Source organism: Silene latifolia, chromosome Y (genome assembly GCF_048544455.1).
Source record: "Silene latifolia isolate original U9 population chromosome Y, ASM4854445v1, whole genome shotgun sequence".
Taxonomy (NCBI): Eukaryota; Viridiplantae; Streptophyta; class Magnoliopsida; order Caryophyllales; family Caryophyllaceae; genus Silene; species Silene latifolia.
In genome coordinates, this window is record NC_133538.1 from 142,630,138 (window position 1) to 142,645,933 (window position 15,796).

At 37.6% G+C, this 15,796-nt stretch overlaps 1 protein-coding gene across 1 annotated transcript; it reads left to right on the top strand.

Moving 5' to 3' along the window:
* Positions 1-14,963: 14,963 nt before the first annotated feature.
* Positions 14,964-15,371, top strand: LOC141629092 (uncharacterized). Its single transcript, XM_074442153.1, has one exon. The coding sequence runs from the start codon at positions 14,964-14,966 to the stop codon at positions 15,369-15,371; it is 408 nt and encodes a 135-aa protein (XP_074298254.1).
* The last annotated feature ends 425 nt before the right edge of the window (positions 15,372-15,796 follow it).

Below are 15,796 nucleotides of genomic sequence, written 5' to 3' on the forward strand. Positions count from 1 at the left end.
TTAAAGCGTGATAGTAACTGTAACAAGTTTCAAGTATGATGATCACTCAAGCAAAAGGCTCGATCAAGTCTATAACAAGCTCAAGATGAAGAGCTTATGATCAAATTGAAGAGATGAATCCTACATTGAAGATCTCCAGGAAGATTAGATAGCGTAGGTCATCGTCTTATTACGGTATTTAAAGAAATGATTTTGGTAAGTAAAGTCTATTGATGAAACGAATTATTGAGGTATGATTGGCTCACTTCTTTATTTAACTGCAAGTCGCCCAGATATTATGTTTAGTGTATGCGTATGTGCTCGATTTCAATCGTGCCCTAAAGAATCGCATATGAAAGCAGTTAAGATAATCTTGAGGTATTCAATTGGTACATCTAAATTATATTTGTGGTATCCTCTTGAGTGTAATTTCGATCTCATAGGGTATTCAGATGCAGATTACGCAGGTTGTTCGCTTGACAGGAAAAGCACTTCTGGCATCGCTACGTTTGTTCGACCGTGCATAATAACGTGGGGGTTAAAGAAGCAAAATTCAGTTGCCTTATCTACTGCTGAAGCCGGATATATTGCTGTTGCCTTGGTATGTTCTCAGGTTTTATGGCTTAAGCAACAATTATCTGATTATGGTGTGAACGTTGGTTGCATTCCTGTTTTATGCGATAACACTAGTGCTATTATTATTTCTAAGAACCCAGCACAGCATTCGCGTACTAAGCATATAGACATTTGGTGACAATAAGAAGGGTAAGGTTATTGGTATTGGTAAAGTTGGCATATCCTCTTCTCATGCTATTAGTGATGTTTATCTTGTTAGTGGTCTCAAGCACAATTTACTGAGTATCTCTCAACTATGTGACATGGGAAATAAAGTTGTTTTTCATTCAGATTCATGTCGAATAATAATTGAAGGAACAAGCAGTGTTGTGCTTGAAGGACAGCGTAAAATGAATGTTTATATGATTGATTTAAATAATATTCCTACTAACTCATTCACATGCATGAAAGTTACAACAGATGATCCTTGTCTTTAGCACAAAAGATTTGCACACATTAGTTCAACTACTTTGAATAAGTTAAAGAGAATGGATTTTGTTGAGGGACTTCCCTCAATCAAATTCGATCAAGAAACGCTATGTGACTCGTGTGCTCGTTGTAAACATGTGAGATCATCGTTCAAACCTAAGAGAGTGGTAAGCACCAATGAACTACTAGAACTCACGCATATGGATCTATGTGGCCCAATGAAGGTAAGAAGTAGAGGCGGCTCCAGGTATGTCTTCGTTCTAGTTCATGATTACTCTAGATATGTTTGGCAAATATTTCTTAATTCAAAAGATGAAACTTTTGAAGAGTTTGCAGTTCTAATGAAGCTTGCCCAAAATAAGTATAAATTAAAATTGATTTCTATTCGCACGGATCATGGCACCGAATTTGATAACCATGCCTTTATAGAATATTGTAGGGAGAATGGTGTTGGGCATAACTTTTCTGCACCACGAACTCCACAATAAAACGGTGTTATTGAACGTATGAACAGAACACTAGAGAATATGGCACGCACAATGTTATTGTGTAGCGGTCTACCTCGTAATTTTTGGGCTGAAGCTATTAGAACTGCATACTATGTTCACAGTCGTTCTTTGATTAGACCAATTCTCAAGAAGACTCCTTATGAGCTTCTTAGGGGATGTAAACCCAACATATCACATCTACGTTGCTTCGGGAGTAAATGTTTTGTCCATAATAATGGTAAAAATAGATTACGCAAATTTGATCCCGGAAGTGATGAAGCTGTATTTGTTGGCTACTCTAATCATATCAAAGCATATAAGGTTTTTAATAAGAGAACCTTATGCATCGAAGAAAGTGTTCATGTTATCTATGATGAGAATAATATGTTTGATATAGCTGAACATGATGAGGAAGAAGATATGAATGAACCATATTTTCGTCTATCTAGAGATGATCCTCTAGAGTTGGATGAGGAAGATAAAGAAATTGAAGGCACCAATGATGAACTTGGAAGTCCTTCAAATGACAAGGGAAAGAGAGCTGAGATTATAGTTGATGATACTATAACCTCCTCTCAAAACAAGAATTTGGACACTGAAGTTATAACTGATGAAGCTATAACTTCAAATCCAAACCAAAGTATAGAATCAAGAGTTATACCTGACTCTACTATAACTCTGGGATTTGATTCAGAGGGAACAATTCTTGGATCTCAGTCATTCGAAGAAGGTGAGCCCAGTTCAAATAACAATGATGTGCCTCCAACTTCTAAAAAATGGAGATATAAAGATTCTCATCCCATGGAGAGAATTCTTGGAAGTTTAAAGAAGGGTGTTCAAACTCGAAGATCATTGAACAACTTCTGTTCCTTCTACTCCTTCCTCTCTACCATCGAACCAACCAACATCAAAGAAACTTTAGCTGAACCAGATTGGATCATTGCCATGTAAGAAGAATTGCAACAATTTGAAAGGAATAAAGTTTGGCACTTAGTTCCGAGACCTAATGACTTATCTGTCATTGGTACAAGATGGGTGTTCAGGAACAAGCTAGATGACACAGGAGTTATTGTGCGAAACAAAGCTAGATTGGTTGTACAAGGTTACAATCAACAAGAAAGGATTGATTATGACGAGACCTTCACTCCCGTTGCTCGTCTTGAAGCTATTAGATTATTAATAGCTTTTGCAGCTCACAAAAGAATGAAATTATTTCAAATGGACGTTAAGACTGCATTTCTTAACGGTTATTTGAATGAAGAAGTCTTTGTAGAGCAACCCCCTGGATTTCTGGAAAGCAAGTTTCAAAACCACGTTTATAAATTAGATAAAGCTTTATATGGTTTGAAACAGGCTCCCAGAGCTTGGTACGACACATTGTCCAATATTTTACTCGAAAGTGGATTTAAAAGAGGATCTGTTGACAAAACTCTGTTCCTAAAATCCGAGGGTTCCGATTTATTAGTTAGACAAATTTACGTTGATGATATTATTTTTGGATCAACTAATAATAGGTTATGTAAGTATTTTGCAGCTTTGATGACCTCGGAATTCGAGATGAGCACGATGGGAGAACTCAAGTTCTTCCTAGGGCTTCAAATCCAACAAACAAGTGAAGAAATTATGATTCACCAACAAAAATACATCAAAGAGCTAATCAGGAAATTTGGTATAGAACTCTCATCCACAGGCCACTCCAATGGTTACAGATAAGAAGTTAACCAAGATGAAGATGGTAAGTTTGTTGATGAAACGACTTATCGAGGTATGATTGGCTCACTTCTTCATTTAACTGCAAGTCGCCCAGATATTTTGTTTAGTGTATGCGTATGTGCTCGATTTCAATCGTGCCCTAAAGACTCGCATATGAAAGCAGTTAAGAGAATCTTGAGGTATTTAATTGGTACATCTAAATTATAACTGTGGTATCCTCTTGAGTGTAATTTGATCTCATAGGGTATTCAGATGCAGATTATGCAAGTTGTTCGCTTGACATGAAAAGCACTTCCGGCTTCGCTACGTTTGTTGGACCGTGCATAATAATGTGGGGTCAAAGAAGCAAAATTCAGTTGCCTTATCTACTGCTGAAGCCGAATATATTGTTGCTGCCTTGGTATGTTCTCAACTTTTATGGCTTAAGCAACAATTATCTGATTATGGTGTGAACGTTGGTTGCATTCCTGTTTTATGCGATAACATGAGTGCTATTATTATTTCTAAGAACCCAGCACAACACTCGCGTACTAAGCATATAGACATTAGACACCATTTCTTACGAGACCAAGTAGAAAAGAGGAACATAAAACTTGAATTTTGTAGTACTGAAAAACAATGGGCTGACATTTTGACAAAAGTTTTGGCTAGAGAACTTTTTGAGACTTTGCGGTTGGAAATTGGTTTAATCGGTGGCACCTAAACTATCACAAATATTTCCTAACCGTATGACTGACTAGTTAAGACGAGATTGTATGTGTGTCCGCATTTTCCGCTGCAAGTACATTCTTATATAGTATTTTATTATTTTATGAAAATATTCCGTTTGCTAGTCTATTATATTTTGTGTTGTATACAAACCATAACTCTTGTTCATCACTTATACTTCTAAGGTTTAGAGCTTCATAAACCAATGACATTCATGATTGGTTTTATTTAGGATGTGAGTAGTACTCCTTACATGGCATGTAACATCAAATTGCATAAGCATGAAATTTGTCTCTTATTGCCTGTATACACCCGGTTTGTGGTGGTGACATATGTGGAGAGGCGACCCTTCCTTTAAGTTTTATCCACTACCCTCACAATAGCCAAATTTGCCTCATTTTGACCCATTTATTCTACTACATTCCATATGGCCTATCCTTGTCAAGCTAGTCTTGTTGGTAAGTTTGGAAGTCTTGTTGTGGTCAATTTTGTTGATTTTGTGATGGATATTGGAAGGAAGAAGAAAAAGATGGACTGAAACAAAAAAAATAAAAAATATACAAAAAAAGGAGAAAAATGATACTATAAAAGATGGAAAAGCAAGAATCTCTTATTACTCCTATTCTTATCATTTCCATATTACTTGAGGAGAAGTACTTGTTGATGTGAGTGAGTTTGTGACATACTTGGCATGGTGCATCATCTTTCATGTTGGGTTGAAAAGTGGAATATGGCTACTTTTGATTGTGATCGGTTCTAGCTTGGCTTTTATCTCCACATATCCAAATTATTTTGCCCCTTCTTACCCAATTACCTTAACTCACTTTACTATGTAAGTCCTCGGCATGTGTTTTGGACCCCGCTTGGTTGGAGTGTATATGTACGGTCACTAGAGATATCTATCATGTTAGATTGCATGCATGCTTCTGTAGGTCGTAGTTAGGTGAGTGACTATTTTCCTTCTCTCTTATAAAATCTATACTCAACTTGGTTATGTTGAAGTCATTCTTATGCTATAATATATGCTTTGATTAATATATATTTCTTGCCTCGGTTGATATCATTCTAGTCGTTTTATGTCTGTTCTCGTCTTTTCGATGATGTCAAGAGGGGGAATAAATGACCATGATTTAGTATTTGCCTAAGCTCGCTCCTTGTCAAGACCTTTAGTCTCTTAAGGTCCTTAGATGTTGTACTTTGTATATAAGTGGATTGTTCTTGCGTTCAACTGACTACGGATTTTATAGTATTATGTTGAGGGGGAACTTACACTTATTCACAAATCATAAGAGACTTGTCATCATCAAAAAGGGGGAATTTGTTGGACCATATAGATATATGATTAGTTTTGATAATGACAAGTATGTACTTTATATTATATATACTCTTACTTGTAATCGTTTGTTTAGTCTTTAATAGATTGATTAAAGTTTACAATTTGAGAAAGTAATGTTATAGCAATCTTGGCTATAACATTGAAGATTTGTGAAGCATCGTTCAAGTAATGTTATAGCAGCTTGAGCTATAACATTGAAGATTCTTAAAGCGTGATAGTAACTGTAACAAGTTTCAAGTATGATGATCACTCAAGCAAAAGGCTCGATCAAGTCTATAACAAGCTCAAGATGAAGAGCTTATGATCAAATTGAAGAGATGAATTCTACATTGAAGATCTCCAGGAAGATTACATAGTGTAGGTCATCGTCTTGTTACGGTATTTAAAGAAATGATTTTGGTAAGTAAAGTTATAACTGTTTTAGTTATAACTTTACCTACCATGCTCAATGTTATAGGTGATTTCGCTATATAATTGAGCTGCAGTATTGAAAACGCACGACTTGAAGTTTCAAATTGTTTTGAAAATAGTTTTTCAAATCTTATCGTTATATTCTTTGAATGAAAAACCTATTTTATAGTAGATTGAAGTTTGCACTTAAATTGGGTTGTGATTAGACTTTTACCCTTTAGTTTAGTCGACTTTTGTGACAACTTATGGGTTGTTACTTGGTGGCTAACTAGAGTTTTCCACTTACTCATATCTAAACCCTAATTTATTTAACCTAATTTCTTACTAGGGTTTCACGTTGGATGTAATAGGCTTATGGGTCATCTACTACTCGTGTGATACTCGTTGTACAAGTAAAGATTAGGGTAAATCTAAATAAGATTATTTTTTTTTTGCAAGAAAGGCAAGCCATATTATTCATCCATTAAGGGAATAAACAGGCCGGATCTTACAAAGGTATAACCAATAATTAGACTACTCAACCAATGATTCTAGCTATCTCATCCTCATAAGACGGGTGAGTTACAAATAATAACCGAGTACTTACAAAAAATTGGATTCATTTTGTAATATATTCAATCGTGCGTTCTAGTCCTTTAAAAATACATGCATTTCTCTCCTCCCATATGCAATAGACAGTAGCACCTAAACAACTAGCAAACCAAGATGATTTCCAATGCTTTCTTACCCGTCTCCGGCCAGCCATCGCAATTCCTTACCCATGTCCATAGTTCTATGGTAAAGCTTCAACCAATCCAAGACATTAATCAAAATTGCTGCAGCAAAGTGGCACTGAAAGAACAAATGCCTATGTGTTTCACATTGTGCCTTACATAGAATGCAACGATTCACCAGACAAAACCCTTTCTTACTCAGGCTATCAATTGTAGCCAGTTTCCTTTGCATTGCTAAAACCAGGATAAAACTATGCTTTGGAAGGACATCTCTAAGCCAAACTCCCCTTGTCCATTGCTGTTTCACCCCTTTTTCCCTGAAATTATCATACAACAATCTTAAATTCAATTTACCTGCCTTAACACAACTACGCAGAAAGGATCTAGCCTGTTCCACTCCTCCTGCCTTAGATACCAATTCATCTCGCACATACAGTATACTCCTCCAACTCTCAGAATGCTGAGGCTTAATCTCCATATCCCAGAAATTGTGAGCTTTAATGTTATATACCAGATTCGATAGAGTCCATGTACTGCTGGACGAACTATCAATTGCCCAAATCCATTTGCATAAGATACTTTTGTTCCAAGACAAAATCTCTTTTATATTGAACCCTCCCTCATTATGTGGATAACAACAGGATGTCCAATTCTTCATTATGAGCTTCCTTGTACCTTCTTCAGATTGCCAAAGAAATTGTCTGCAAAATTTGGTGATAAGCTTCATAACTCCTTTGGGAATCAGTAAAGTGGCACACCAGTACTGTTCCAGGCCAAAAATGACAGTATTAATCAAGGTTATTCTTCCTGCATATGAGAGCCTGTGAGTAACCCAGTAACTCATTGCTTGCTGAATCTTGTTTAATAAATCAGCAAACATAGTCTTATTCAATCTGCCTTCGTTAATGGGAACTCTCAAATATCTGAAGGAGAAATCTCCTTCAATAAAGCCAGTATTCCTCAAAATGGTCTGCTTAACCTCCTCCCTTATCCCTCCCATGTAGATTTTTGTTTTTTCAGGGTTGGCCTTCAACCCAGACATGCTAGCAAAGGTATGCAGTGAATCAGTAATAGCTTTGACAGAGGGAACATCACCCCTAACAAAGATCATTAAGTCGTCTGCAAAGATAAGGTGATTAAGCCCTAAATTGCCACACTCTAAATAAGATTATTATTGAAGGTATTTTATATCTTTATGGTTATTTAGATTTATTCCATATCTTCTACTAAGATATTGTTAGGTTAAATAATAAGATTGTATCTCCTACTTACTATATACTTCACACGTGATCTATATAGTATCTAGGATTTATGGTAAATGATCTTAAATAAATATTTGTTAGAGATATTTTATCTCTTTATATTTATTTTGTATCTTTTATCTAAAATATTGTTGGATTAAAATAGGAAAAAGATAAATTTGATTCCTTCCTTAATCTACACGAGATCCTCACCATATTTAGGGTTTAGGTAAAGATCTTAGATAAAATATTTGTTAAAGATATTTATCTCCTTATATTTATTCCATATCTTTTACTATGATATTATTAGAATAAATAAATGCATTAAGATCTTTTTCTTGCTTGGATAAGAATCATGGTAAATCAAAATAATATTTGTTAGAGATTTCTTATCTCCTTATATTATTTTTATTTTATTATTTTCTATCTTCCAAGATTTTATGAGTTGTAAATGATTAAATAAGATTTAACCTAATTCCTTCCTTGTGCAACAATCCACACGGCATCTAGGGTTTCTTAGATGAAAACCTAGATCTCCTTTGTACTATAAATACTACACAAGATAATTCATTTAAACCACTTTTCAATATTCAAACAAAAAAACATCCTTTGCAAACGTATTTAAGTTTATTATTCTTTTTGCATGTTAAAATTGTTTTTGAAAAGTCGTGTGCTATCTTATATTGTAATTATTTCTAAGTATCGTCATAAGATAATAGCGCTTAAATATTGTTTCTTACTCGTTCATATTGTGAACACTAGAAGAACAATCAAGAACTTTCTTAGTAACTTAAGATAGTCAAAACCGAATATCTAGTGATATTCAAATCGAGTTATAGCTAGAGTTAGCTATACGAGTGGGTTGGTAATTTTGTAATCCTGAGAAAGGTACTAAAATTATTAATCGAGAATAATGGACGTAGGCTTCGACGTGTGAAGCTGAACCACTTCAAATATCGTGTGTCCTTGCAATTTTCTTTATCGTTCATTTCACTATGTTTATAAATCGTTTAGTTAATTAGTTATAGTTTAATCAATAAACTTTATGTAATTAATTATTTAGATATAAAAAAAAGTGGTCATAAGTTTTTAAATACTCAATTCACCCCCCCCCCTCCCTCCCCCCTCTCGAGTATTTCGACTTGGATAGACTCTTCTGAAACAATATCCGTCTCTTTTTGATCAGGTATGTGTGGTTACGGGGACGTAACCATGTTTCTTTAAGGGGGTAGGAGGTGATAGCATAAGCTTTTAGTGCGTGTTTTGGTCAATTTTGGTAAAGTTTAGTTTATGTTTTGGATTGTTAAGTTGTGTTTTAAGTTTTTGTTTTGAGTTGTAGTTATGTCGTTGCGTTATAGTTGAGTATAGTAAGTTTGCTTTTCAGTATGAGTGTGAACTTCGAGGACGAAGTTCATTTTTAAGGAGGTAAGACTGTAATACCTCATATATTTGAGTTGTTGGGTACTCTATCGAGTAGGGCTTACTCTGTCGGGTTAGTCTTTGACGCGTTCTGGAGAGTGTTTTGCTTCGTAGTTACTCGATTGAGTAAGGGTAACTTGATCGAGTAGGCGGTACTCGATCGAGTACGTTAGTTGCTAGATCAAGTATGTCGTGTTTTACAGTTTTCGGCCGGGTTTGATAGTAATGAGTGAAGAGGTATTTAAAGTTATTTCGACAGTTTCTTTTACTTTTACTTTCACTTTCACTTTCTAAACCTTTTACAAAAGAAAAATAAAGCGACGTTCAATTCTCCTCTCTCTTTGCTATCAAATCAAGGCTAGGGTTGTCGGATTTTTGAGATCGTCATACCTTTGTGATCGTCATATTGTGGTTAAGATTTCTATATTGTTTTTATGTCAAATAGTTAATGTTAGTTAAACCCTAATTGGGTATTTTGGGGGTTTTTGGGAGTGATTATATGATTATTGATTATAGGAGGTGATTTCGTAGATGAGCCTTTCTTATCCGCTGATTTGATTGTTGGTGATTTCGTCTCAGGTAAGGTTTCTCTACTCAGTTGACTGCGTAAATCATATAAGATGGCATAATTTTTTGATTGGCATAATTATTGTTATCGTACTTTGGATTTGGCATGTTACATTGGTTTTGTGGATTGGTTATTTGTTTGTCTATGGTTCGCGAGGTGGGCCCTTGGCTGAGTGGAGTCACTTGCGGGAGTGGCTTTACGCCTTTGATTCGCCCCTTCTGGTTCCCGTCACAAGGGGGATGTGCACATTAATGGACATGGCCCGTTATTCTCTCTATGATGTTGAGCGGGGCTTAGGTGGTACGGTTGCGATCCTCACTGGCGGTGTGGAATATCTGTTGTGATGGATATTCTTGCAGGATTACACACTTTAATGTGTAGTCAGGTAATTGGTGATGAGATAGAGTTGGAGAAATGTGCTTGTGTAATTGGATGTTGTTGATTACTTATTTTGTTTATGCAGTAATTGGCCCTGTTTAATTGTTTTGAAAACTGTGGTGATCCATTCGGGGATGGTGAGCAGTTGATTAGCAGGTATATCTTTAGAGTACGCGTGGGATCTAGCTGGGAATTGAGTCACGACGTGTCGGGGTCTTAGTCTTCCGCTGTGTTTTCATGACATTTATATGTTAGTTGGATTTCAGTTTGAGACAGTTGTATTTATATTTCAGTTTTGGTTTGTGATGTACGCAAATTAAACTTTTATACTTAAAGTACGTTTCTTTATGGTCTCCTTTGATTATTATACCTCGGGTAACCGAGATGGTAACATCTCCGTGTTCTAGGGTGGTCTTGGTAAGGCACCTTGGTGCATGGGAGTGTTACATTGTTGACCCGTAACCAATGTTGTTAGAATCGGGATTCTACTTTGGATCGATGCAGAGGGTAGGATCGGATCGTAGAATCGTAAGATCCTACAAAGTCATTAAATATAATTTTTTATTTAGTAAATTAGATTTTACTCCCTTTTGAAACATACTTTTTTTAAATTACTCTCTTTTGGAAAATTTTGCTAATATTACTACCTTATGTTCACCCTAGGCAAGAAATTGCTCACAAATTCTAGCTTAGGCCTAGTTTTTTTACTTTTCTTTGAATTCCCCCCCCCCCCCCCAACCCCCTCCCCCCCATCCCTTGACTCTTATGTTTTATTCCTTCTCTTGCTCATATCACTCCATATTCATCTATACTAAATCACTGCATATTCATCTTCAACAAAAAAATTTCACTCCGTTATCCTAGAAATTTAAGAGGCAATTTTATTACTCCATATTCATCTCTATAAATTTGGGAGGCAGTTTTAATACTAAATCACTCCATATTCATCTATATTAAATCACTCTATATTCATCTCTAGAAATTTGGGAGACAAATTTATTTGAAGGTGAATCTCTCTCTCTCTCTCTCTTTTTATTTGGGGAAAAACGCGGATTAAGGTTTGTCACCTACTTCTAGAGAATTTGATTCTAATTGTTGCAAGAAAATTTGATAGACTTAGGTGAAAATTGAGGGGAAATTTAGGGATTTAGGGTTTTAATTGTAAAAAGAAAACGAAATTTAGGGATTGCGTGTTAGTCTGATTGAGGAAATGAAAGACCTCTTTTGTGGGTATGTTAAATGAAGGGCAATATCGTCCATCCACTTGTTTTCTCACCTGAAGACTACTTTGGGAGCAATTTCTTGCCTGAGGTGAACTTAAGGTAGTAATATTAGCAAAAAAAATTAAAAGGGAGTAATTATAAAAAAGTGTGTTTCAAAAGGGAGTAAAATCTAATTTACTCTTTTTTATTTGGTAAAAATATATAATTGAAGTTCAAAACACTTGTTTATTAATATATATCCATAAAATATTGATAATTAAGCTACAATTGTCAAGAGTTGGGCAGCGACCCGACAGTTGTACATCTCAAAAGGCTGCTAAGAAGGGAGGATGTGGATGTATCTGTGCTTTTTGAGAAGAAACTTAGTGGAGAGGAAATGCAAAAAGTAGTGGACAGGTTAATGGATTATGAAGGGATCTGTGGGGGTTCTATAGGACGGAAGGCAGGGGTAGTGGTGATATGGAGGAAAGGCTTGAGTGGGACGTTTATTTTATCGTCTGCTCATCATGTTGATGTTGAAATTAGAGGTGTGTTCGAGGATGGTAATTGGAAACTTACCGGTTTCTATGGGTGGGTTGACAATGCGGAGAAAGAATGTTCCTAGAGCCTACTTCGAGAGTTGAAGAATTTATCAAACTTGTCTTGGTTGGTTATGGGGGATTTCAACCAAATTCTTTTTGAAAGTGAGAAGAAATGAGGTGTTCCGAGGGCGCAGAGGGATATGTATGAGTTTTGAGGGGCTATGGATGATTGTGGACTGATGGATATTGGCTTTAGTGGTGATCCTTACACATGGTGGAATAGGAGTAGTGAACCCGAGACAATCTTGGAGAGGTTGGATCGTGGCCTTGCTTCTCCAAAATAGGTTAAGTTATTTCCTACTGTTGTTTTAACTCACTTAACTTGGGACACGTCTGATCATATCCCTATTAAGTTGTCGAGGTCGGCTAGAAATGTAAGATAACATATTTCGCTTCGAGGATATATGGGTTAAAAAGAGAGGCCGGGTGTGCGGAGGTGGTGAAGGAGGTTTGGGAGGCTTGGGGTGGAGGAGGGGATGGCGGAGGCGGGGTGGAGTGCTTGGGCAGGTGTGGAAGAGAGCTACTGGAGTGGAGAAAAAAGGAGTTTGGTGATATTAACAAACGGTTAGGACATGTCAGAAAGTGAATTTTTTTCTTGGATTCGTGTCACAGAATGGATGAGGTGGCGGAGGAAAGGCAGAATATGAGAGCTGAACTAGACCGTTTGGTGGCTCAGGAGGAACCTATTGGAGACGGCGATCTAGGATCGATTTTATAAAGGAGGGAGATCGGAATACCAAGTTTTTTTCAGTTGAAAGCTTCAGTGAGACGCAAGCGTAACAAGATTTCGAATCTTAAAAGAGAGGATGGAACTTGGGCAACTGATGAGAATGAGATTGCGGGTATGGCTTATAGTGCTTTTAAGGATTTGTTTTCCACCAATGGGATTACAGATATGGCTGAGGTGCTACAATGGGTTCCAAGTATGGTTGATGATGAGGTGAATGAGGAGTTGAGGCGACCTTTTGATAAAGACGAGGTAAGATTTGCTCTTGAACAAATCCACTCTAGTAAAGCACCGGGTCCAGATGGGATAAACGCAAATTTTTATAAGACGTAATGGCATATCGTGGGAAATGATATTTCGCGATTGGTAATTAATTGTTTGGAGGCCAGGTTTGATATGGCTAACATAAATAAAACTCATACCGTTCTTATTCCAAAAAATGTTGATCCATAGACGATGAATGAATCTAGGCCCATATCTTTATGCAATGTTGTTTATAAATTAACCTCCAAAGTGATTGTAAATAGAATGAAAGCTTCTCTTGGATCTATTATTTTGTAAGAGCAGAGTGCTTTTATTCTGGGGCGTATGATATCGGATAATGCTATTATTGTATTTGAGGTTTTACATTATTTAAAATCTCACAATACTGGAAACATGGGGTGTATGGCTTTCAAATTAGACATGAGTAAGGTGTATCACCGAGTGGAATGAGGCTTCTTGGAAGGCATGCTAAATAAATTGGGTTTTGATAGAGGATGTGTTGATAAAAATTTTGAGGTGTGTTACGACGGTCTCTACTGCCTTACTTGTCAATGGCCAACCTACAAGGGTGATTTTTCCGGAAAGAGAATTGAGACAGGGTGACCCGTTATCTCCATACCTGTACATTATTTGTGCGGAAGCTTTTTCTAGACTCATCACGAGAGCGGTCTGACGGCGGACTATTGAAGGTATAAGGATTTGCAGAAATGCGCCTGTTTTGTCCCACTTATTTTTTGCGGATGATTCTTTAATTTTTTGCAAAGCTAATAAAAATAATGCAGAGGCGATTATGAGGTCATCAGAAGTTACGAGAAAGTGTCCGATTAACGTATTAAAGTACAAAAGTTTGAGGTGTTTTTCAGTCCTAGTACTAGGGAAAAGGAGCGTGAGGTAGTGGGCAATGTGCTTGGTGCAAGGGTTGTAACAACCCCTGGGAAATACCTCGGTTTACCGGCTATTGTTGGGCGTAAGAAGTCGGATGCTTTTACGTCTCTTAAGGAACGCGTTTGGAAGAAGTTGAAGGGCTGGAAGGAGCGGTTGTTATCCTATGCGGGTAAAGAGGTCCTCATAAAGGCGGTGGCCCTGGTGATCCCTTCCTATCATATGGGTATCTTCAAAATCCCGATTTCTTTTCCCTCCGATTTAGATGGGGCTATGTCTCGATTTTGGTGGAGACACAATGATGACTGTAAGTATATTTATTGGGTGGCTTGGAGAAAATTGTGTAAAGCTAAGAGGGATGGGGGCTTGGGATTCCATCACCTAATAGCTTTTAACTTGGCCATGCTGGCAAAACACTTGTAGAGGCTCATGAATTGTCCTTCGTCTCTAGTTGGCCGTTCGATGAAGGCTCGCTACTACTCATCAACTAGCCCGCTGGAAGCTACTTGTGGGCATCACCCTTCTTATGTGTGAAGGAGTTTTATGGAGGCTAAATGGGTGTTGCAGGATGGATGCCGATGGATTATTGGCAATGGGCAGAGTATTAATTTCTGGAAAGATAGATGGACATGTAGAGGACCTTCCTTTCGTGTTTGGTCACCTAGGGGTGATGGGGCGAATTCGATGGTAGCTGATTGGTTGAATGAGGAAGGGTGGGATAAAAATAAACTTTGGCAGCACCTTTTTGAGGAGGAAGCGAATGAGATTATGCGAATTCCTATCTGTTCTCACCATGGGGAAGATGTGTTAAGCTGGGGTCATGCTCGCGACGGTATTTATACTGTGAAAATTGCTTACCATTTTATACGATGGTCCCTTTCAAAGGAGGAGGCATCTAGTAGCGAAGCGAAGGGTAACCCATTACGGAAGTAGATTTGGGGCATGATGGTGCCTCCAAAAGTGCGTGCTTTTCTATGGCGCATGTGTAACGGTGCGTTTCTAAGTCATTCTAATCGACAAAAACGGGTTAGAGAAGTTGATTCTACTTGTCGTTCTTGCGGAGTAGCTATGGAGACAGATTGTCATGCTCTTTTTCTTTGTCGTTTTGTTAGAAGTATATGGGAAGCAGCGCGGTTGGAAATAGAGGATCAGGCCGGATTAGTCGATATAAGGGAATGGCTGCTCAGTTTGTGCTTGAAATTTGGAAAAGCAGAATTAGGTAGGGGGTGCAATGCTTCCTTGGGCGATATGGAATGATAGGAATACTATTTTCCATGGTGGAGAAGCAATGGAGGTGGTCTGGCTGGTGGAGCGAATGGAGGGGTTGTTTGCCTTGTATGGGGAGATGGTAAGTGGTAATAGGAAGGTGCAAGGGGGGCTGAATTCTTGTCACCCGAGCAGGTGGACTGAGCCGGAGATGGGTAGATTGAAGGTAAATGTGGACGGGGTTGTCCTTACGTCGAGTGGGAACGGTATAGGAGTAGTTGTTAGAGATTGGGTGGGTGTGGTAAGGCGTGCTGGTGTATCACACGTTAGACAAAGGTGGGAGCCGGATATCGTCGAGGCAAAAGCGGCTTTGGTTGGGCTTCAAATTGCACGTCAAATGGGGGTTGAGGTATTGGTACTGGAGTCGGATTCACTTTCTTTAATCAAGGCCCTTAAAACTAGAAATGTCCCACGTTCTTATTTGGGGTAGGAGGTGTAACACCCCCATATAACAAGGTGCCTTACCAAGGACCACCAAAGCATATAACGATACTACCATCTCGGTTGCCCGAGGTAAGTATATAATTAGTGAACATCCAAGAATAATTATTAAAGTATAAAGTTAACTTATTACATCGTCTCAAAACTATAAACCAAAGTAAAAGTATACAAATCTCAATACATCAATGCAAAATATCTAAACTCGTGACTGCGGAATCTAGACTCAAAGTGATAACATCCCATCCTCGTCCCCGCAGCTAAATGTAATCATCACCTGTCACAATTTGCTCACCATTCCCGAATGGATCACCACAGTTTTACAAAACACAACGGGCTTAGTTCACTGAATAATCAAGATAAGCTAATCGCGAGAAACAACCAAGACAACAACTATACAACTACTCTCCAACTACA